The sequence below is a fragment of the Salminus brasiliensis genome, chromosome 1 (assembly GCF_030463535.1).
Source record: "Salminus brasiliensis chromosome 1, fSalBra1.hap2, whole genome shotgun sequence".
NCBI classification, from domain to species: Eukaryota; Metazoa; Chordata; class Actinopteri; order Characiformes; family Bryconidae; genus Salminus; species Salminus brasiliensis.
The window spans coordinates 97,322,388-97,348,270 of NC_132878.1; the positions used below are offsets into that span (position 1 = coordinate 97,322,388).

Consider the following 25,883-nt stretch of genomic DNA (forward strand, 5'->3'; position numbering starts at 1 on the left):
TGGATATTAATGTTATTAGAGCTTCATGCTGGATATTAATGTTATCAAAGCTTCATACTGGATATTAATGATATTAGAGCTTCATACTGGATATTAATGCTATTAGAGCTTCATACTGGATATTAATGTTATTAGAGCTTCATACCGGATATTAATGTTATTTGAGCTTCATACTGGATATTAATGATATTAGAGCTTCATACTGGATATCACTTTAAATCTTGATAATAAAAAGGCTTGTATTCATGGTCTCCTAAATGGAACATTTGTTCCAATGGAAAGTCTGATCCTTGAGGCTGAGCATCATGGGAAATGTTGTGGATGTTTATCATTTCCCTGGGCACCAAAACACTTGGAGTGTGTGGCATGGAGACGCATTCAGCTGTGAATGAACACAGCTCTATAGTAAAACACAGAGTCAGCCTTGTTGAGAACAATGTGCTCCTCACCAGATCAGAACCTCTCTCATCTACAAGCTCTTACCCTCCAGAGTCTGTCAGGTATTCATATCTGCTCCCAACAAACGCACTGAACCCATGTGACCACAGCCCTCCTCCACCTGCTCTGAGACTGCAGCTACACTGATACCTAAAACCTGAAATATGGTCAGATAAGAGGAACGAGGAGCTTTCTCATGTTACTAGAGCTTCATACTGGATATTAATGCTGTTAGAGCTTCATACTGGATATTAATGTTATTAGAGCTTCATACTGGATATTAATGCTATTAGAGCTTCATACTGGATATTAATGTTATTAGAGCTTCATACTGGATATTAATGCTATTAGAGCTTCATACTGGATATTAATCTTATTAGAGCTTCATACTGGATATTAATGTTATTTGAGCTTCATACTGGATATTTATGTTATTAGAGCTTCATACTGGATATTAATGCTATTAGAACTTCACAATGGATATTAATGTTATTAGAACTTCATACTGGATATTAATGCTATTAGAGCTTCACACTGGATATTAATGTTATTAGAACTTTATACTGGAAATTAATGTTATTAGATCTTCATACTGGATATTAATGTTATTAGAACTTCATACTGGATATTAATGTTGTTATGCCAATAATAAATGTGTGGAGTGGATATAGTGGGCTAGTGAGCCCCCCTTAATCTGCAGTCCAGTAATCTCCCCTTTAACACTCCAGAGGGGAGGGACAAGTAAAGTTGAGCCCAGGCCTCTTTCAGTGAGGGTAAGTGTGAAAGGTCAGTCTTGTCTGGCTGTGTAATATAGGGCTCATTGTTCCTCCTAATCGGCCTTTTCTGGAATGCGTTGCGTAACGTAATCTGGGCAAAAGGAGCGTTATGCAACTGTGTGGTTTGCTGCGGCTGTGACCTTCAGACGTACGTGTCCTGGTCAGGGCCGAGGCCCGCGGGGTGCTGTGGTCAGTTCTCTACAGATGATAAAGGAATACTGTAGCATTTCATATCTATCTGCTGAATCTGTGAATCTGTGAGTCACATCACTCACAGCTGCTGAGTTCAGTATAAACGTTTGAAATACGAGACTTTATAAAACGAGCTGGAAACTCTCAAGCTGGTCCTCTCAGTTCACGTGTTACGATGAGACCAGGAGTTTTTGACGACTTTATAAACAGACATGGCAAATGGAATGGATGAATATGGATGGTATTGTATAGATATGGATGTTATAAATCAGCAGGATGGGTATGATAATGGGTATGATTATGGACATGAATGGGTAGGATAGGTATAGATGGTTATGTTAATGGATGGGTATTTGGGTTTAGAATATTGATGTGAATGGGTGTATGAGTATAGACGTGTATGGGTATAGATTGGTATAGATGTGTATGGGTATAGATGGATATAGATGTGTATGGGTAAAGATGTGTATGAGTATAGATGGGTATAGATGTGTATGGGTATATATGGATATAGATGTGTATGGGTAAAGATGTGTATGAGTATAGATGGGTATAGATGTGTATGGGTATATATGTGTATGGGTATAGATTGGTACAGATGTGTATGGGTATAGATGGATATAGATGTGTATGGGTAAAGATGTGTATGGATATAGATGTGTGTGGGTATAGATGGGTATGGGTATAGATGGGTATGAATGAGTATGGGTATAGATGGATATAGATGTGTATGGGTAAAGATGTGTATGGATATAGATGTGTGTGGGTATAGATGGGTATGGGTATAGATGGGTATGAATGAGTATGGGTATAGATTGGTATAGATGTGTATGGGTATAGATGGATATAGATGTGTATGGGTAAAGATGTGTATAAGTATAGATGGGTATAGATGTGTATGGATATAGATGTGTATGGGTATAGATGGATATAGATGGGTATGGGTAAAGATGTGTATAAGTATAGATGGGTATAGATGTGTATGGGTATAGATGTGTATGGGTATAGATGGATATAGATGGTATGGGTATAGATGTGTATGGATATAAATTGATTTAGATGGGTATAGATGGGTATGAATGTGTATGGGTATAGATGTGTATGGATATAGATGTGTGTGGGTATAGATGGGTATGGGTATAGATGGGTATGAATGAGTATGGGTATAGATGGATATAGATGTGTATGGGTAAAGATGTGTATAAGTATAGATGGGTATAGATGTGTATGGATATAGATGTGTATGGGTATAGATGGATATAGATGGGTATGGGTAAAGATGTGTATAAGTATAGATGGGTATAGATGTGTATGGGTATAGATGGATATAGATGGGTATGGGTATAGATGGATATAGATGGTATGGGTATAGATGTGTATGGATATAAATTGATTTAGATGGGTATAGATGGGTATGAATGTGTATGGGTATAGATGTGTATGGATATAGATGTGTGTGGGTATAGATGGGTATGGGTATAGATGGGTATGAATGAGTATGGGTATAGATGGATATAGATGTGTATGGGTAAAGATGTGTATAAGTATAGATGGGTATAGATATGTATGGATATAGATGTGTATGGGTATGGATGGATATAGATGGGTATGGATATAGATGGATATAGATGGTATGGGTATAGATGTGTATGGATATAAATTGATTTAGATGGGTATAGATGGGTATGAATGTGTATGGGTATAGATGTGTGTGGGTAAAGATGGGTATGAATGAGTATGGGTATAGATGGGTATGAATGTGTATGGGTATAGATGTGTATAGGTATAGACGGGTATGGGTATAGATGGGTATAAATGTGTATGGGTATAGATGTGTATGGGTATGGATGTGTATGGGTATGGATGTGTATAGGTATAGATGGGTATGGGTGTAGATGTGTATGGGTATGGATGTGTATGGGTATGGATGTGTATATTGGTAATGGATGTTTATGGATGTGAATGTATATAGATGTGTATGGGTATGGATTTGAATTAGTATAGATTGGTATAGGTATGGTTATAGATGTGTATAGATGTGTATGTGTATGGATGTGAATGGGTATGGATGTGTATGGGTATAGATGTGTATAGGATGTGGATATTTATGGATGTGAATGTATATAGATGTGTATGGGTATATACGTGTATGGGTATGGATCGGTAGCGATGTGACAAATCTATCTTGAAACAGCATACCTGACATAAAGTGGCCGGTTGAAGCCAGCTGAAAGTGGTAGTAGTTTTGAAGATCAGATTTCGAGTCTCTACGTGTCTATTTATATAACGCTCTGTTATATATATCCAGAGCAGCCAAAAATAAAGCAGTTGAATAAAATAGGTGAACATGATTGTCTGTGACAATCCTCCTCACTCTGCAGGTGCAGCAGATGGAGATTAGGAGGAGCAGAGTTGGAGGATCTCTTGTCTTGTCATATAACCACCTTCTCTGTTATCTTTGTATTGTGACTCGTCTGGAGCAGGATGTTTGAAGCAGTTCTGAAAAAAAGCCCTTCTCTGTCTGGAGGCATTCCGGACCTTTCCTTACGGATCAGCCGGCGCCTCTGCAGTTCGTTTGTGTGTGTGTGTGTGTGTGTGTGTGTCTGTGTGTGTGTCTCCCCATCCAATTTCCCATCCAATTTCCCATTCCCCATCTGTTTGGACGTAAGTGAGACTGTAATGTGATGATGCTAACATGCTAATGTTGCTAATAATGAATACAAATCAGTGGGGGGCACATTAGCATCGCACACAGTGTTTAAGCATCTCTGTTAAAGGGCCCATATCCCAGATTTTAATTTAATTTAATTTAATTTAATTTAATTAAATTTAATGTAATGTAATTTCATTTCATTTCATTTAATTACATTTTTAATTGAATTATCACACATAGAGACATTTAGGACATATGCTTATTTTTGTATTAATATTGTCTAGACTGTCTATACCTTTAACGCTGATGTATGCAAATGACCTCTGTTCTGATTGGCTGTGCCTAAAGTCATCAGTTCAGAGTGAATGGACGAGGCTACACTGCTGCAGACTGAATAGGTGAACACATGTGAATGTACTGGGTTTGTGACATCACAAAAATCGAATATTAATATAATATTAATATGAATACAGTGTTCGGATGTGGACGTGGGAGTAAATTAGCAGTGTTTACAGACGTAAACAGACGTACGACATCAAAAGTCTGTAGTTTCAGGACAAATCCAGGCCTTTTCCATGGCATGGGCCCTTTAAAAAGCCTGGACAGCTCCTCCACGGTCAGTTTGGTGGCTGTAACTGAAGTTAACTCTCTTTTCTTCTCTCCTTTTCTCTCCTCTTTCCCTCTCCTGCTTTCCTCCCTCCCCCTGCCTCCTGTATTGACGTGGCAAGTGTGGCCCTGTTTCTCTTTTCTTCCTTTTCCTCCTTCCTGCTCTCAGCCATCAAGAACCACTGCACTGCTCCTCCTGAAGCTCCTCAGACTAGAGCTAGATTAGACTGGAAGCGCTGAAGGGATAGTTTAGCCTCAATCTGATTTATACTCCCCCCCCATCCCAAATATAGCCATATAGGCTATGGGTCTGCGGTTTGCTTCTGGAGCTACGAGGCTAATGTTGCTAACTAGCACAGACGGCAGTTAGCATGGTGTCTGATTGTAATCAACACACTGATGTGGAGGCTCACTGTTTCGGGCAAATCGTCTGCGAGCATCCAACGCCAGCCAGAGTCACTAACATCTAGCTAGAGAAGACGACATTAGCTAGAGCAGTTAACATCTAGATAACATTAGCTAGAGTCACTAACATCTAGCTAACATCAGCCAGAGTCACTAACATCTAGCTAGAGAAGACGACATTAGCTAGAGCAGTTAACATCTAGATAACATTAGCTAGAGTCACTAACATCTAGCTAACATCAGCCAGAGTCACTAACATCTAGCTAGAGAAGACGACATTAGCTAGAGCAGTTAACATCTAGATAACATTAGCTAGAGTCACTAACATCTAGCTAACATCAGCCAGAGTCACTAACATCTAGCTAGAGAAGACGACATTAGCTAGAGCAGTTAACATCTAGATAACATTAGCTAGAGTCACTAACATCTAGCTAACATCAGCCAGAGTCACTAACATCTAGCTAGAGAAGACGACATTAGCTAGAGCAGTTAACATCTAGATAACATTAGCTAGAGTCACTAACATCTAGCTAACATCAGCCAGAGTCACTAACATCTAGCTAGAGAAGACGACATTAGCTAGAGCAGTTAACATCTAGATAACGTTAGCTAGAGCAGTTAACATCTAGATAACATTAGCTAGAGTCACTAACATCTAGCTAGAGAAGACAACATTAGCTAGAGCAGTTAACATCTAGATAACATTAGCTAGAGTCACTAACATCTAGCTAATATCAGCCAGTCACTAACATCTAGCTAGAGAAGACAACATTAGCTAGAGCAGTTAACATCTAGATAACATTAGCTAGAGTCACTAACATCTAGCTAACATCAGCCAGAGTCACTAACATCTAGCTAATATCAGCCAGAGTCACTAACATCTAGCTAGAGAAGACAACATTAGCTAGAGCAGTTAACATCTAGATAACGTTAGCTAGAGCAGTTAACATCTAGCTAGAGAAGACAACATTAGCTAGAGTCACTTACATCTAGCTAGAGAAGACATTAGCTAAAGCAGTTAACATCTAGCTAACATCTAGCTAACATCAGCCAGAGTCACTAACATCTAGCTAGAGAAGACAACATTAGCTAGAGCAGTTAACATCTAGATAACGTTAGCTAGAGCAGTTAACATCTAGCTAGAGAAGACAACATTAGTTAGAGTCACTTACATCTAGCTAGAGAAGACATTAGCTAAAGCAGTTAACATCTAGCTAACATCTAGCTAACATCAGCCAGAGTCACTAACATCTAGCTAGAGAAGACAACATTAGCTAGAGCAGTTAACATCTAGATAACGTTAGCTAGAGCAGTTAACATCTAGATAACATTAGCTAGAGTCACTAACATCTAGCTAGAGAAGACAACATTAGCTAGAGCAGTTAACATCTAGATAACATTAGCTAGAGTCACTAACATCTAGCTAATATCAGCCAGTCACTAACATCTAGCTAGAGAAGACAACATTAGCTAGAGCAGTTAACATCTAGATAACATTAGCTAGAGTCACTAACATCTAGCTAATATCAGCCAGAGTCACTAACATCTAGCTAGAGAAGACAACATTAGCTAGAGCAGTTAACATCTAGATAACGTTAGCTAGAGCAGTTAACATCTAGATAACATTAGCTAGAGTCACTAACATCTAGCTAGAGAAGACAACATTAGCTAGAGCAGTTAACATCTAGATAACATTAGCTAGAGTCACTAACATCTAGCTAATATCAGCCAGTCACTAACATCTAGCTAGAGAAGACAACATTAGCTAGAGCAGTTAACATCTAGATAACATTAGCTAGAGTCACTAACATCTAGCTAACATCAGCCAGAGTCACTAACATCTAGCTAATATCAGCCAGAGTCACTAACATCTAGCTAGAGAAGACAACATTAGCTAGAGCAGTTAACATCTAGATAACGTTAGCTAGAGCAGTTAACATCTAGCTAGAGAAGACAACATTAGCTAGAGTCACTTACATCTAGCTAGAGAAGACATTAGCTAAAGCAGTTAACATCTAGCTAACATCTAGCTAACATCAGCCAGAGTCACTAACATCTAGCTAGAGAAGACAACATTAGCTAGAGCAGTTAACATCTAGATAACATCAACTAGAGACACTAACATCTAGCTAACATTAGCTAGAGAAGACATTAGCTAGAGCAGTTAACATCTAGCTAGAGAAGACAACATCTAGATAACATCAACTAGAGACACTAACATCTAGCTAACATTAGCTAGAGAAGACATTAGCTAGAGCAGTTAACATCTAGCTAGAGAAGACAACATTAGCTAGAGCAGTTAACATCTAGACAACGTTAGCTAGAGCAGTTAACATCTAGCTAGAGAAGACAACATTAGCTAGAGTCACTTACATCTGGCTAGAGAAGACATTAGCTAAAGCAGTTAATATCTAGCTAACATCTAGCTAACATCAGCCAGAGTCACTAACATCTAGCTAGAGAAGACAACATTAGCTAGAGCAGTTAACATCTAGATAACGTTAGCTAGAGCAGTTAACATCTAGATAACGTTAGCTAGAGCAGTTAACATCTAGATAACATCTAGCTAACATCAGCCAGAGTCACTAACATCTAGCTAGAGAAGACAACATTAGCTAGAGCAGTTAACATCTAGATAACATCAACTAGAGACACTAACATCTAGCTAACATTAGCTAGAGCAGTTAACATCTAGATAACATTAGCTAGAGCAGTTAACATCTAGATAACATCTAGCTAACATCAGCCAGAGTCACTAACATCTAGCTAGAGAAGACAACATTAGCTAGAGCAGTTAACATCTAGATAACGTTAGCTAGAGCAGTTAACATCTAGATAACGTTAGCTAGAGCAGTTAACATCTAGATAACATTAGCTAGAGCAGTTAACATCTAGATAACATCTAGCTAACATCAGCCAGAGTCACTAACATCTAGCTAGAGAAGACAACATTAGCTAGAGCAGTTAACATCTAGATAACATCAACTAGAGACACTAACATCTAGCTAACATTAGCTAGAGCAGTTAACATCTAGATAACATTAGCTAGAGCAGTTAACATCTAGATAACATCTAGCTAACATCAGCCAGAGTCACTAACATCTAGCTAGAGAAGACAACATTAGCTAGAGCAGTTAACATCTAGATAACATCAACTAGAGACACTAACATCTAGCTAACATTAGCTAGAGCAGTTAACATCTAGATAACATTAGCTAGAGCAGTTAACATCTAGATAACATCAACTAGAGACACTAACATCTAGCTAACATTAGCTAGAGCAGTTAACATCTAGATAACATTAGCTAGAGCAGTTAACATCTAGATAACATCTAGCTAACATCAGCCAGAGTCACTAACATCTAGCTAGAGAAGACAACATTAGCTAGAGCAGTTAACATCTAGATAACATCTAGCTAACATCAGCCAGAGTCACTAACATCTAGCTAGAGAAGACAACATTAGCTAGAGCAGTTAACATCTAGATAACATCAACTAGAGACACTAACATCTAGCTAACATTAGCTAGAGCAGTTAACATCTAGATAACATTAGCTAGAGCAGTTAACATCTAGATAACATCTAGCTAACATCAGCCAGAGTCACTAACATCTAGCTAGAGAAGACAACATTAGCTAGAGCAGTTAACATCTAGATAACATCAACTAGAGACACTAACATCTAGCTAACATTAGCTAGAGCAGTTAACATCTAGATAACATTAGCTAGAGCAGTTAACATCTAGATAACATTAGCTAGAGCTAACATTAGCCAGAGTAGCTAAACTCAAACTCCTTAACAGTTAGCATGATGCTAATGATCATGAACACCAGGTCTTATCTACGTTAGCCTCGTAGCTCCAGCGTAACCCTGGCTGGGCTGGCGGAGCTGGTGGGGTGAGGGGCGACGCTGGGCTGGATCTCAGGGCTGACAGAGTAGATAGATGGCAGCCGGACGAGCGGCAGTGGCTGTAACCGCGCTGCTGTGTCTCTCTCACGGACGCTTCGGCTATATGGTCTGTCCCTGAACCCTCCATTACGCCCAGCGAAATGCACCTCCAGAGGTCAGAGGTCAGATATCGCTCACAGAGTGAGTGACTGAGATCGATGCCCATACTAAAGAGAGAGAGAGAGAGAGAGAGAGAGAGAGAGAGAGACACTTGGAGGTGCAGGTGTGTTCCTCTGGGCCGGTGTATGCAACCTTGATGGCATATATAGACGCCTGCATCTATATATGATGGTAGCTCTGTAACGTAGAGGGCGGGCTGCAGGATGTAGACCAGCATCACTCACTGCTAACGATTTATTTCCCCTCAAAATCCCCTGGATAACTCTAGAAAAGCTTGCCTGGGTCCGGGCTGCAGCAGAGGCCTTACAGTCTGGACTCGCTCCGGTGAAGATGGACCTATTTGATCTGCCCAGGCTCCGCCCACAAATGTTCTTCCATAGCTAATGCTGTTTGGACGAGCTTAACGCCAAGCTGGGAGACAATCCCAGTTAATAAGGATTGGCTAAAAATCCTTACCTGAAAATGTTAGCGTTCAGTTTGTTAAAGTTTATAATGTTATTTAAATGTTAGTATTTATAATATTCAGTATATTAGAGCTTATGTTACATAAATGTTAGTGTTCAGTATATTAGAGCTTATAACGTTATATAAATGTTAGTGTTTGGGATATTATACCTTATGCCATTATACATTTCTAGCATTAATATATTAGTTTATACCATTATATAAATATTAGTATTGAGTATATTACAGCTTATGTTACGTGAATGTAATATTCAGTATATAAGAGCTTATAACATTACATAAATGTTAGTATTCGGTATATAAGAGCTTATAACATTACATAAATGTTAGTATTCAGTATATTAGAGCTTAAAATGTTACATAAATGTTAGTGTTCAGTATATTAGAGCTGATAACATTACATAAATGTTAGTATTCAGTATATTAGAGCTTAAAACTTTACATAAATGTTAGTGTTCAGTATATTAGAGCTGATAACATTACATAAATGTTAGTATTCAGTATATTAGAGCTTATAACGTTACATAAATGTTAGTATTCAGTATATTAGAGCTTAAAACGTTACATAAATGTTAGTGTTCAGTATATTTGAGCTTAAAATGTTACATAAATGTTAGTGTTCAGTATATTAGAGCTGATAACATTACATAAATGTTAGTATTCAGTATATTACAGCTTATGTTACATAAATGTTAATATTCAGTATATTACAGCTTATGTTACATAAATGTTAATATTCAATATATTAGAGTTATAACATTACATAAATGTTAGTATTCAGTATATTAGAGCTTATAACGTTACATAAATGTTAGTATTCAGTATATTAGAGCTTATAACGTTACATAAATGTTAGTATTCTGTATATTAGAGCTTATAATGTTACATAAATGTTAGTATTCTGTATATTAGAGCTTATAACGTTACATAAATGTTAGTGTTCAGTATATTAGAGCTTATAACGTTACATAAATGTTAGTATTCAGTATATTAGAGCTTATAACATTACATAAATGTTAGTGTTCAGTATATTAGAGCTTATAACGTTACATAAATGTTAGTATTCAGTATATTAGAGCTTATAATGTTACATAAATGTTAGTGTTCAGTATATTAGAGCTTAAAACGTTACATAAATGTTAGTATTCTGTATATTAGAGCTTATAACGTTACATAAATGTTAGTATTCTGTATATTAGAGCTTATAACATTACATAAATGTTAGTATTCAGTATATTAGAGCTTATAACGTTACATAAATGTTAGTATTCAGTATATTAGAGCTTATAACGTTACATAAATGTTAGTATTCAGTATATTAGAGCTTATAACGTTACATAAATGTTAGTATTCTGTATATTAGAGCTTATAATGTTACATAAATGTTAGTATTCTGTATATTAGAGCTTATAACGTTACATAAATGTTAGTGTTCAGTATATTAGAGCTTATAACGTTACATAAATGTTAGTATTCAGTATATTAGAGCTTATAACATTACATAAATGTTAGTGTTCAGTATATTAGAGCTTATAACGTTACATAAATGTTAGTATTCAGTATATTAGAGCTTATAATGTTACATAAATGTTAGTGTTCAGTATATTAGAGCTTAAAACGTTACATAAATGTTAGTATTCTGTATATTAGAGCTTATAACGTTACATAAATGTTAGTATTCTGTATATTAGAGCTTATAACATTACATAAATGTTAGTATTCAGTATATTAGAGCTTATAACGTTACATAAATGTTAGTATTCAGTATATTAGAGCTTAAAACGTTACATAAATGTTAGTGTTCAGTATATTAGAGCTTAAAACGTTACATAAATGTTAGTGTTCAGTATATTTGAGCTTAAAATGTTACATAAATGTTAGTGTTCAGTATATTAGAGCTGATAACATTACATAAATGTTAGTATTCAGTATATTACAGCTTATGTTACATAAATGTTAATATTCAGTATATTACAGCTTATGTTACATAAATGTTAATATTCAATATATTAGAGTTATAACATTACATAAATGTTAGTATTCAGTATATTAGAGCTTATAACGTTACATAAATGTTAGTATTCAGTATATTAGAGCTTATAACGTTACATAAATGTTAGTATTCTGTATATTAGAGCTTATAATGTTACATAAATGTTAGTATTCTGTATATTAGAGCTTATAACGTTACATAAATGTTAGTGTTCAGTATATTAGAGCTTATAACGTTACATAAATGTTAGTATTCAGTATATTAGAGCTTATAACATTACATAAATGTTAGTGTTCAGTATATTAGAGCTTATAACGTTACATAAATGTTAGTATTCAGTATATTAGAGCTTATAATGTTACATAAATGTTAGTGTTCAGTATATTAGAGCTTAAAACGTTACATAAATGTTAGTATTCTGTATATTAGAGCTTATAACGTTACATAAATGTTAGTATTCTGTATATTAGAGCTTATAACATTACATAAATGTTAGTATTCAGTATATTAGAGCTTATAACGTTACATAAATGTTAGTATTCAGTATATTAGAGCTTAAAACGTTACATAAATGTTAGTGTTCAGTATATTAGAGCTTAAAACGTTACATAAATGTTAGTATTCAGTATATTAGAGCTTATAACGTTACATAAATGTTAGTATTCAGTATATTAGAGCTTATAACGTTACATAAATGTTAATATTCAGTATATGAGAGCTTAAAACGTTATATAAATGTTCAGTATAAGTGTTCAGTAGATTAGATCTTATAATGTTACCAGCGTTCTATAAAACCTGTCCAACTGACAACCATCCATGAACACATTTGTGGGTGGAGTCTAAAGAGGTCAATTTCTAGATGCTGCACTAAGTTAAATAATGAATCTCAAATGAAAAATTAATTACCCTTATTAAAATGAAAACCCTGCTGAAGAAATGAGGTCCAGACTGTAAGGAAGGGGGTAAGTGACCGTGCCTGCCCAGCCTGGCCCCTGGCAAACGAATCTGCCGATCTGGCGATTCGGACTAGTTTAAGGCCATCCTAGTTGACATTATGAGTGGAAATAAACTACGCAACACAAACGCTCTGCCTTGGACAAGCAAAAGAAAAGCCAGCATGCACTTTTCCGAGTGGCAGAAGCACGCACGACAAACCGGTCTGAAGTAAAGCTAACCTCCAGCTGGCTGTAACCAGAGTAATGCCTGCAAGCGCCAGAATAACAGAGACAGTAGAAATAAGGAATGGACACCAGCAATACTGTAATACAGGCTTAGAGCACTTAAGTAAGACAGAACACACATGCTGCTTGACTGACCGACTGACTGTATGTGTGTGTGTGTGTGTGTTCTGTCCCTGTAGCCCTGCTCAGTGATGGAGCGTGTGTGGAGGTGGACTCGGACACAGAGGCGGTCGCTGGCAAGGGATTTAAACTGGGCTGCATCTCCTGTAAGATGAGGGGTGAGGTACCGGCTTCGGCTACAGTGGACTGGTGGTTCATGGCAAAAGGAGAAGAAGACTTCACCCACGTGAGTTTAAGCCTAGCTGCAGCCATCCGGTTTTCCCCCTTACCCTCTCATACCCGTACCCATCTTCATCTACCCCCCCTTACCTTCTCATACTCATACCCATCTACTCCTACCCCCCTTACCCTCTCATACCCGTACCCATCTACTCCTATACCCCCTTACCCTCTCATACCCGTACCCATCTACTCCTATACCCCTTACCCTCTCATACCCGTACCCATCTACTCCTATACCCCCTTACCCTCTCATACCCATATCATCTACTCTTATACCCCTTACCCTCTCATACCTGTACCCATCTACTCCTACCCCCCTTACCCTCTCATACCCGTACCCATCTACTCCTATACCCCTTACCCTCTCATACCCATACCCATCTACTCCTACCCCCTTACCCTCTCATACCCGTACCCATCTAATCCTATACCCCCTTACCCTCTCATACCCGTACCCATCTACTCCTATACCCCCTTACCCTCTCATACCCGTACCCATCTACTCCTATACCCCTTACCCTCTCATACCCATACCCATCTACTCCTACCCCCCTTACCCTCTCATACCCGTACCCATCTACTCCTATACCCCCTTACCCTCTTATACCTGTACCCATCTACTCCTAACCCCCCTTACCCTCTCATACCCGTACCCATCTACTCCTACCCCCACTTACCCTCTCATACCCATAGCATCCATCTCCATCCATCCCCACATCCCCCATACTATCCCCATCCACCCCGGTACCCCATACCCATTCATCCTCATTCATCCCTATACCCCTATATCCATCCGCACTGTTTCCTGTACCCCATACCCATCATCCCCATACCCCATTCTCATACCCACCCCCTACCCCCCTTACTCTGTCAATCTACTTTTATTCATTCACATCCCCATAGCAATCCTATCCACTTCTATACCCCCATACCTATATCATCGACCCCATACCTATTCATCCCTACAAACCCATCATCCCTATACCTATACCCGTTCATCCGTACATACCCATCATACCTGTACCCATCCGTCCCATCCTCATTCTTTCACATCCCCAAACCATCCCCATCTATTCCTATTCCCAAAACCTATATGATTGACCCCATACCCATCCATCCCTATTCATCCCTATACCCCATACCCCTCCCCATCTATCCCTATACCCCCATATCCATACCCATCCATCCCAATACCCCATACCCAACCTCATCCGTCCGTTTGCCCCATATGCATCCCCATCCATCCCTATCCATCTCTATACCCCCACACCTATCCCTATCAGTCCATATACCCCCTGTATCCATTTCCATCCATCCCTATACCCCCTATACCCAACCACATCCGTCCATTTGCCCCAAATACTTCCCCATCCATCCCTATTCATCTCTATACCCCCTATACTTATCCCATCTGTCCATGTTCCCCTAAATCTATCCCCTTACGTCCCTATACCCCCATTCCTATTCCATCTGTCCCTATACCCCATATCAATACCCATACATCCTCATGCCCCTGTACCCATCCCTGTCTATTTTCCTCAATGTCTATCCACCCCATCCATACCCATACTCATACAAACTGACCCATAGCCATACCCATGCATACACATCCACACCGATATATCATCTGTAATTCATACTGTACTGTCTGCATAAAGCCCATGCAGTACAATGTGTATTTACTCGAGTACAGAGAACCTCAGGAAGCTCTGGAAGCTCTGGAGTAGCTCTGCAGTAAGAAGAGCAGGATACAGAGAGAGAGGGGGCTGGCCGTCATGCATTTTTCATTAAAGTCGTTTTTCTTGAGCGTCAGCTTCGGTCTCCTCAGACCAGACTTCACTGCAGCTCTGCATGGCAATGAGGACAAAGCAACCTACAAAAGCACCACTACTCATTAACTTACAGTAGTAGCATACTGGTTGAATCCTAACCGGAGCTTAAAAAAGCATCAGTCCTGCTAAACACAATTTGGACAAAAGTATTGGGACACCTGCTCATTCATTGTTTCTTCTAAAATCAAGGCTATAAAATAGAGCTTTTGTTGGAGCAGCTGTGATCAACTCATAGAGAACACAGAGAACACAGCTCTTCCACTGCTCCACAGCTCCTCAATGCTGGGGGTCTTTATACCCCTCTACTAGCCCACACCTGGCATTATTAGGCAGCATGGAGCTGATAGGGTCATGATGTTGATCTGCTCCAGAGAGTCCTATTCTATTGGCAGAACTTCTCTACAGGGTCTAGACAAGCTGTGTGTGCATTTGCACATCTGTGTCAGCAATAAGTGCAAACTAAGCAAGTAGCTGAATGCATTCAACAGAAGGGGTGTCCACAAACATTTGGACATGTAGTGTAGCTAGGAGAGGCCCGTCAGTAACAGTAGCGTAAGCCTGTTCCTCACTTCCTCTCAACCTGTCATTTACTGTTAGCCACATTAGCGGTTTTAGTGCAGTAGTGCTTTTAAGGCCCTAGTCGAACCCCAGCTGAGAAGTGCAGCATTAGCGGGCGTCACTTACATTAGCTCTAACAGCAGATCAGCATCTTCACTGAGACTCATGTAATGTTGTGTTTAAGCACTTTTACTGAGCTCTGAGGATGTATTAGCATTTCATGGGTCACCATTAGCATCCCAAAGAGCCTTCTGCAGTGTTTTTCAACATGTCTGCCATCGATTTCCTCCCCAGTTTGGTCATTTCCTGTTCTCTCCCAGCAGCTAGGACCCCCCTTATCAAGCTGAAGGCTAGCGTGGGCTTCCTCTAAGACCCGCGATACTTCACAACCACATCACAACTGCTACTTACGCCACAGCACTGGAGCTCAACATGCTAGGAGGAGAATGCTAATGCTAATTGCTAATTCTTTTACGTCAGCTTAGCGACGCCTGAGCTGGCTAGCCTTACCCATGCTGAGTGACCAACCACCAGGCTAACCGCCCAGAGAGAGAGGGCAGTTACGAGATTCTCTGATTACGGATGGCTGTGGCATCACTGCTTGAGAAGTTCTGCCAATAGAATAGGACTCTCTGGAGCAGATCAACATCATGACCCTATCAGCTCCATGCTGCCTAATAATGCCAGGCGTGGGCTAGAGGGGTATAAAGACCCCCAGCATTGAGGAGCTGTGGAGCAGTGGAGGAACTGTGTTTCCTGGAATGATGGATGGTGGTGGAGCTCCATCTTCAGTACTTTAGGGATGAGGTGGGGAGCTGGAGATGATTGAGGTGAGGTGGTGATCATCATTATCCAACACCCTGACCTCAGTAATGCAATCAAATCCTCACAGCAATACTCCTCCAAAATCACCCCACAAGACTGATGCCTGATGTTTTGGAGATGGTCCTAATGTTATGGCTGTTTGGTGTATAGTCAGTATAAGATGTCTACATTTAGCTTCCTGTAGCTAACCAGCAATGGAAGTGCATGCCCCACCAATTAGCATGGTGCTACGCCTGGAGAACCCATCAATCAAACTCTCCTCTCTGTTGCAGATTTACAGCTATGGGGACATGATTGGCACGGTGACGGACGATCGCTTTGTTGACCGCCTGGACTGGAACGGCAGCAAGAAGACACTGGACCTGCAGGACGGATCCATCTACATCCTCAACGTCACCTTCAACGACACGGGCACCTACCGCTGCTACTTCGACCGTATGCTCACCTTCGAGTACTACGAGTTCCGCACCAACACCACCAAATTCATCACCATGAATGTGGTGCCCAAGGGTGAGTGACCGCCGGACGGCCTGCTGCTGTTAGAGCTGTAGGGGGGGGGTGGGCGGCTCCATATTAATACCTGTGGGGTTAGAATGGGATTTCCTAAAAGCTCCAGTAGTTGGAATGTGGAGGTGTCCCAATACTCCATGTAGTGTATATATATATGTGGGTACAGTGCTCATAGCGTACTGATTTTATTGCCACAGTTTATTCAGTGTATTTTCTTCAATCATTCTGATTCACACACAAATGAATCAAATTGAATCAAACTGAATCAGAATCAGAATTCAGTTTCAGAATGGACTGAATCATTCTCAGAATTGGGGCGTGAGATGTTTTCTCACGGGGAGGGGCAACATTAGTAAGCAACAGCCCTGGGAAAGGGGTGTGGCCACTGTGACCCGAGGCAACACAGACGCAGGGTCAAAGTGACTCACAAACGGCCCTTAGGTGGACACCAGCCTCTACAGTGACACACCAGCCCCTTTTTGTTTTAGCTCTATGCACCGTCTGGGGCTTGTTTCTGTGACTGGCCACAGGTGAGCTTCATCAGGGCGATGGGCGTGGTCCTGTGGGGGTTGGCCCATTACTGTCCCGCCTCCTGAGGTGAACTGTATGTACTGTCCCGCCGGAGCTGTAAACTCCCAGATGAATCAGCAGGGGGTGCTGTCGGACAGGGGCTGTAGTGACTATGATGATTGTTTATGTTTATTAAGCGTAAGCGTGTTTACGTCTAGCATGTCTGCCCCTAGCAACGGTTGCTTGGTAACAGACAAAATAATTGATTTCAGGTAAAATAAGACCTCTTTCTGTAACACACACACACACACACACACTGCCGTAGACATGACATGTTATATTGGACATTGCCTCATTGGGACAGAACGTCCTGACCGGCTGTCAGAAGCAAGGACACAGGAAGTGTCTTCTTTGTGTGAAAGTAAACAGATTTCCAAGGCAACCGCTCCAGGCTTCTCGTCTCTATTGGACTCACACACACACACACACTTGCCTGTCAGCCCGCAGGTAACACACCCCTGAATAGCTGCTGTTTCGTACAGCGGTGCCAGTCCACGTATCTCTCATGCGACTGTTGCAAGAGCAGGACACATGCTCGTGGTTGTGGGTTTGATACCCAGGCCCACTAAGCTGCCACTGCTAGGCCTCTCTTAAGCCTCTCCACTCCAGTAGTACAGAGGTCACTCATAGAACCAGGACATTTTAGATGACCCATTCATTTTGGACTCGCTCAGGAGCGCCCCTTGGTGTCCGACAAACCCTGAAGGCATTCTTAAGTGACATTCTCCTCTGGTCAGTCAGGCCAGTCGGAGGCTCTTTTACCCAGAAACGGCAATTTTTTATAGCGGGAATGTCGAGTGGGACTTGGAAGAGAGTTATTGAGAGTTATTAAGATCTTTATTTTAAGATGCTCATTTTTTAATAAGTGTTTTATTTGTAATTTTTACTGAAGATTTTTTAATTTAGATTATTACGTACTTATAACTCGTCCAGACCGTACATACCACTGAAATGTACTGAAGTGTAATTGTACTGTAATGTGATAATGGGGCAGTTGTGGTCAGTTTTTGAGCTTCAGTAAATGTTGATATGACCTCTAGGCTCCTCCAGTATTCAGGATATGGCACTGAATCCTGATTCTGCAACCGCAGACATGATGATGTTCTGGACCTCAGCTATGCTGGGTGTTTATAGATAAACACTGACACCTTGTGGTAGTGAACTGATATTGCAGTACATCAGTTAAGCACATGAATTAGTAATAAATAATAATAATAATAATAAAAAGTCTCTTCCAGTGCCCCCAAAACAGCAGAGGAATTGATAAACCCTTCTAAAAGCCTGATTACCAATAATCTACACTGTATCCAAATGTTTGTGGACACTCCTTGTAAATGGACTCTGAATGCATTCAGCTACTTTAAGTTGCACCCATTGCTGCTTGTCTAGTCCCTGTAGAGAAGTACTGCCAATAGAATAGAACTCTCTGGAGCCTATTGGCGTGGGCTAGAGGGGTATAAAGCCCCCCAGCATTGAGGAGCTGTGGAGCAGTGGAGGAACTGTGTTCTCTGGAATGATGGTGGTGGAGCTCCATCCAGTACTTTTGGGATGAGTTGGAGATGATGAGGTGGGGAGGTGACTATCATCCAACATCCAATGCAATCAAATCCTCACAGCAATACTCGTAGTAGAAAGTCTTCTTCTCTGGACAGTAGAGACAGTTACTCCAACAAAAGCAGGATCAGCTCTTTTAATACCCTTGAATGAACAGGTGTCCCAATACTTTTGTCCATATCAGGTATTTGTAAACATAAAGGTCTCCAGTGTCTAAAGAACTTACCCTCTCTTCCTCGGTCTGGTTTCCGTAGCGACCCGCGGCTTGGCGTCCATCCTGTCGGAGGTGATGATGTACGTGTCCATCATTGGCCTGCAGCTGTGGCTGCTGGTGGAGATGGTTTACTGCTACAGGAAGATCGCAGCAGCCGGAGAGGAGGCCCTGAGAGAGAGCGCGTGAGTCTCACACACACACATACACTGCACACACACACACACACACACACACACACACACACTATACACACACACACACACTCTTCCTTCAGACCTGATACACACTCTGCCTTCAGACCTGATACACACCTGTCTGCTCTCCTCCTGATCTTCTCTTCCCCTCTCTCTTTCTCTATGTCTCTCTCTCTCTCTCTCTCTCTCTCTCAGGGCTGAGTATTTAGCTATAACCTCAGAGAGTAAAGATAACTGTGCTGGTGTGGCAGTGGCAGAATAACAGGTGGGTTTGAACCAACAACAAACAAACAAACAAACAAACAGATAAACATTCAAGCTTTTCCTAAAAACCCTCCGACCTTTCGAGGGAAGTTGATTTTGGAGCATTTCCATTGGTCCGTTCATCCTGAAATTCTGCAAAGAAAAGTGAGAAACACTATATCTCAGCAACAGTATATACACCGACCAGCCATAACATTAGAACCACCTGCCTAATACTGTGTATGTCCCCCTGACCTGTCAAGGCCTGGACTCCACAACACCTCTGAAGGCACCAAGACTAACATGAGCAGCAGATCCTTTAGGTCCTGTAAGTTGTGAGGTGGGCTGGGCCTCCATGAGTGGCATCAGCACCCATGACCCTGTCCCTGGTTCACCGGTTATCCTTCCTTGTAGGACTTTTGGTAGGTACTGACCACTGCATATCCCAGACGGGAACACCACACAAGACCTGCCTGATGTTCTGGAGATGTTCTGACCTAGTCGTTGTCTAGAACATCACAGTTTGTCTAGAACATCACCGTGTGGTTCTTGTCAAAGTGTCTCAGATTCTTACGCTTGATATGTAAGAATGAGATCCACCCAGGAGACACTGTAGAGGAGGATCACCAGTGTTATTCCCTTTATATGTCAGTGGTGCTAATGTTATGGCTGATTGGTGTATATATAGTATATATATATAGTATATGTACACAAATAAGGCAGTGTGTTTTAGGGAAATTAATATTAGTGTTGTATTTTATAAACCATGTCAACATTTCCCTTAAACTCCAAATAAAAATATTTACTATTTAGAGCATTTATTTATTTATTTATTTATTTATTTATTTATTTACAGAACAAACAGCTGCTCAGATAATGCAAAGAAATGATTATAATAATTATAATAAAGAAGTTATTATTCAGATTTAAACACAGTGCTAAAATCTGAACTCTGAGAGCATTCAGAAATCACTATGCTGAAATAACCTCGACAGCCAATCACAGCTCTCATGTCTCGGCCGGCTCTCCGCTAGTCTTTCACATTGCTGTTGGGACTTTATGCCATTCATAGTCTGCAGATTCAGACTCAGCTTTATTTAATGAGACGCCTGGAATTAAACGGCTGCCGGACTTTACAATTAAAGCACAGGGCCTGAGCCATTTGCAGTACCTGCTAAAGCCAGTAGGGGGAGGCTGAAAACATACACATGTTGGATGGGCTTTAAGTCTGGTCCACTCAAGGACACTAACCCAGCTCCACCTCCTAGCTGCCTGCTCAGGGGACACGGAGGGTGTTGACTAACTTGCTTTGGTTTAATCCTCAGGGCCGAGACCCCCCTCAAGCTCCATCCTTGAAGCTCCGCCGTCATGACCACACAGTGACCTTCACCTGCTCTGCTCTATCAGTGAAAGACTGACCGTCCACAGAGGAGCAGAAGGTCATGGACGCACGTCATGGTTGTTTTTATTTTTTATTTTTTTGTAGGACGGCTCTTCATTTCACCAAAGGTTCTGTGTTTGCGCTGAGAGCATTGAACGAAGCTCTGCAGGAAGGTTTAAATATAGCATGAGTTAATGTATACCTTTAGAATCTTGTATATACATATTCTTCTAAACCAGACTTTTCGTTGTTTTTTCACACAAGGATGAAAAAAAAATCTGCTTTATATGCAATTATAAGAAAAGTGAAGAAAACAAATGTACCATACAGTGAGCCAGTCAACATCATATGAGATATGGACAGTATTGATACAGCCGTCCGGTTATATAGATATATAGGTGAATGAGTGCATTCCCTTCTATCCTGATCCTGAATTACGACGGGTTTAGAGTTGTATATTATAATGAGCAAAAAAAAAAACGAGGTGTTTACGCCCGTCTCGGTCTGCGGGAAGACGAGGGAGAGTGGTCATTTGGGTCATTCGGGTCATTTATCTCTTCGTCGCATCCGTAGCAGCTGGCCGTGTGAATGGCTAGCAGTTCACTAGCACTGTTGTAAACCTCCGAGATCGCCCGAGATCGCCCGAGATCGCCCGAAACCGTCCGAAATTCGTGAATCCCCTGAATTACGCGCCTGTTCGGTAGTTGAGACTGCTAACAATGCTACATCCATGCTACCAGTGAAGCTAACCCGTTAACATGGCTCCTCAAACTGTGGCCTAATCTCGAGTAAGTCCCCCCTTTAGGCATGAATCTCACAAGATCTCTGAAGGGGTCCTGCTGTGGTGGTCTCTGGCAGCATGACTAGCGTTAGCAGCAGATCCGTCTTTAAGTCCTGTAGGTTGTGAGGTGGGCAGGCGGGCCCCCATGGCGCTGTTGCCGCTGTTCCTTGGAGCACTTTTGGTAGGTACTGACCACTGCATACCAAGAACACCCCACAGGACCTGCCTGAGGTTTTGCAGACCCAGTCATCGTCTAGAACATCACCTCTGACATCGTCCGTCCCTTCGAATTTAGCTTAAAATCGGCTTGTGGTCCAGAAAAATGTCCCAGATTCGTTCAGTTTCGTCCAACATCCCCTGAATTACCCGCCTGTTACGGAGCTGAGACTGCTAACAGTGCTACATCCATGCTACTAGTGAAGCTAACTCTCTAAAGGTTAACCCGTTAACATGGCTAAACCTGACAGAGCCTCTTCTCCCCCACACTGGACACAGCTCCTTTTGCCCACGGGGTATTTTTTATGAGGCTGGTGGTCTTACAGTGTCATTAGCATGTAGCTAGCTAACTAACACAGCGGCTAATCCAGTGGAGCATATACATAGGACATAGAGTAAAACTAGGAGGGTTCGGGACAGGTTAGATTACCACAGGTTTGGTACATGCTAATGCTAAAGGATAGCGAACTAGCTTATAGTCCTCAAGCACATCCTTAAGCCGAGAGTTAAGCATTTTTCCATAGTTTTCCACAGTGCCAGTGCAGCTAGGACGGCGTGAGCGCTAACATTGGTCATTAGTGTTTAGCATTGCCATTTAGAATGCATGGTAAAGCTAAAGTAATCAGTGCTAGCTTTGGTTAAACGATCCCCTCAGCTTCGTCTGCACTGAAAACGTCGATCCTTATCGTACGTACCTTTTCCTCGTAAGCTAACAGCGGCCAACCGGATCGATAGCAGTGCGTTTTTTTCGGGGGATTATCGCACAAAATTTGTCGGAAGATTGTTGCCATTACGTAACGCGGTGCGCGATCACGCTCCTCCAGCAGGAATATTTTTATAGTAATATTATAAATATAAACAGATGAGCGCGGATTGGAACAAAATATGTCTTAAGCATTAGCATGAAGCTATTAGCTAACAGCATGAAGCTACAGCCTGCCACAGATCCCAGATTGCATAAATTTTAATATATATATTTAAGATTATGATGATTATGTTCTATTAATATGTTCTAGACACAGATGATGACCCTGAACGGCCTTTGATGGGGCTTTTAGGTCGATTTGCATTAGCTAGGCTGAGTTAGCGCTCAGATGGCTAAACCATCCAGGCCGGGCGTTTGGAAGGAAGGGCCGCCGGAGCGCCGCCGACGTTTCAAGAACCCAAACCGACTGTCAAACTGTGCTGCCTGTGACCTGAACAACGTATGCAAGTCTTTTACTGTTCTTTTATGAAGCATTTTAACAAAAACAGGAGAAACTGGAGGGAAACTGATGGGAAACGTGGATACAATGATCTTCTCCTCTTAAAGGAGCACGTTAGCGTTTTCACCCTGATCTCCATCAGCTGTGTCGGCCATGTGCGGTCGATTCCCACAGGGAAGCGTTTCCGCCTGCTAACTTCGAACTTGCTTTTGATAGAAGTCAATGGGCAGATGCTTCCACAGGTACTGTCCTCGTAAAGGAAGGAGAGTCCGCCATATTGATCACATGGTTTTGGATTTGAGACCCAGGTCCACTAAGCTGCCACTGTTGGGGCCCTGAGCAAGGCCTGTAACTCGAGCTGGGCAATATAACGATATTTTACCGTATCGTGATAAATTATGATATAAATTATGATATAATCGTGATACTGTTAGTGCTTAATAAACACTGATCAGCTGCAGATGTTGAATAGAAATCACTCCCGTACAGGAGAGGATCTGTATAGTAGATTATATAAAGAATCTGATACTGATGTTTTTATTCTGTGATAAGCGACATGTATCGTGATATAGTATTTTTACCATATCGCCCAGCCCTGCTCGTAACCCTCTCTATTGGGCTTTGAAAGGGCTTCGGACACCTATTTCCTTCCTATTAATACACATGGATTTTTTATATATATATATATAAAGGCCACTTTATTAGAAACCATGACCATGTGATTTTACTACTGGACACTTTATTAGAAGCCACAACCTTCTGCTTTCACTCATTGGCCACCTTTTGGTTTCCATTATTGACACTTTATTGGAAACCACAACCTTGTGGTTTCACTACAGACCACTTAATTATATATAATATAATATATATAAGCCCCAAAACCCCACATTGTTTTCTTCTAAATAAAAAATTATAACCGAAATCACCTCCCTGACCCAGCCCAACAGCCCTGATCAATACAGAAGCGGAGGTTGGGAGGTTGGGACGGCTAAAGCAGCACCTGCCCATTAACTTCTACTGCAGGCGTATTTCTACTCCGTAGTTTTGGGGTTTTTTAAGGTTCAGGGAAACGTGTGGAAATGATCGTCTGTGGTAATTCGCTGTACGCTGCAGAGACAGTACATAGAGATGGGGTCAAATCCCTGCTAAGGTAGCCCTTTAACCCTCCTGGTAGCCAATTCCAGGCAGTGACTACAGGGAGCAGCATAACACTGCCAAAGTCTTACTGCCTTTTGTAAAAGCCCACGTGTGCGTAGGGTTTTCTAACTGAGCTCACGACCCAAATCTCAGCCTTTTCAACACTGATTTTTAGTACCTTTGAGATTTTCCGGTCTTCGGTTTAATATTCGGAGTAGATTTTTACTGCATGACTGACAGTTTTGCCTACATGTGGACGTTTGTAAAAAGCTAAACGAAGTCTCGTAATGGTGAAAAACACTCGGCTCTTCTTAAACACCTCAGCATTACTGTCTCCATTACTGACTGCATATCACCTGTGGATCCTCACCGAGGAGGACCTCGCTCAGACAGTGCTAACCTTGCTAACAGCGCTGCGCTAACCATGAATGAACGCTAACGAGGGCCTTATAGCATGTGACCCTTACCGACGTACCCTTCATTCATCATTAGCGGCGTAGCATTGCTAGGTGAGGCGATCCTTTTAACATGTTAGCTACTTTAGTGCTAATACTACTAAAATAGAGTGATGGGTACACACACACACACACACACACACACACACACACACACACACACACACACACTCTTCACCAGTGACAGAAAGTGATTGTTAGATGCACCCTGTAACACACACTGTACAGTCGCACACAACACTCCTACGGCCTCAACAAGATCCCAAGTATGCACTACATGTTTAAGTGGAAATGTTGCTTGCCAAACAAATTCTGAAGATATTATGAAATAAATATATAAATGATAAGTGATGAGTGTGTTTTTGTGCTTTATTAGAACCCACAACCTTGTGATTTTGCTGCTGGTCATTATATTAGAGACAACGACCTTGTGTTTTCACTGCCGGACACTTTATTAAAAACCACAACCTTGTCATTTCCTTGCTGGGCACTTTATTAGAAACCAGAACCATGTGTTTTCAATACAGGACACTTTATTAGAAACTACAACCCTGTGTTTTCAATACAGGACACTTTATTAGAAACCACAACCTTGTGTTTTCACTACAGGACACTTTATTAGAAACCACAACCTTGTGTTTTCACTACAGGACACTTTATTAGAAACCACAACTTTGTGTTTTCACTACAGGACACTATTAGAAACCACAACCTTGTGTTTTCACTACTGGCAACTTTATTAGAAACTTTGACCTTGTGTTTTTACTACAGGACACTTTATTAGAAACCTTTTGGTTTAATTTCTGGACACTTTATTAGACGCCACAATTTTGTCTTTTTACTGCTGGCCACTTTATTAGAAATCATGACCTTGTGTTTTCACTACAGGACACTTTATTAGAAACTACAACCTTGTGTTTTCACTACAGGACACTTTATTAGAAACTACAACCTTGTGTTTTCACTACAGGACACTTTATTAGAAACTACAACCTTGTGTTTTCACTACAGGACACTTTATTAGAAACCACAACCCTGTGTTTTCAATACAGGACACTATTAAAAAACACAACCTTGTGGTTTCCTTAC

General features: G+C 40.9%; 1 protein-coding gene across 1 annotated transcript in view; it reads left to right on the forward strand.

The window, feature by feature from the left end:
• Positions 1–25,141, forward strand: part of scn1ba (sodium channel, voltage-gated, type I, beta a) — a 40,206-nt gene extending 15,065 nt beyond the window's left edge. The window contains exons 2-6 of the mRNA XM_072692528.1: positions 12,957–13,123; positions 16,607–16,844; positions 19,223–19,364; positions 19,572–19,641; positions 20,945–25,141. Coding sequence (XP_072548629.1) covers positions 12,957–13,123; positions 16,607–16,844; positions 19,223–19,364; positions 19,572–19,638 — 614 coding nt within the window. The 3' untranslated portion in view covers positions 19,639–19,641; positions 20,945–25,141. The remainder of the gene's footprint in view (positions 1–12,956; positions 13,124–16,606; positions 16,845–19,222; positions 19,365–19,571; positions 19,642–20,944) is intronic.
• Positions 25,142–25,883: the final 742 nt, after the last annotated feature.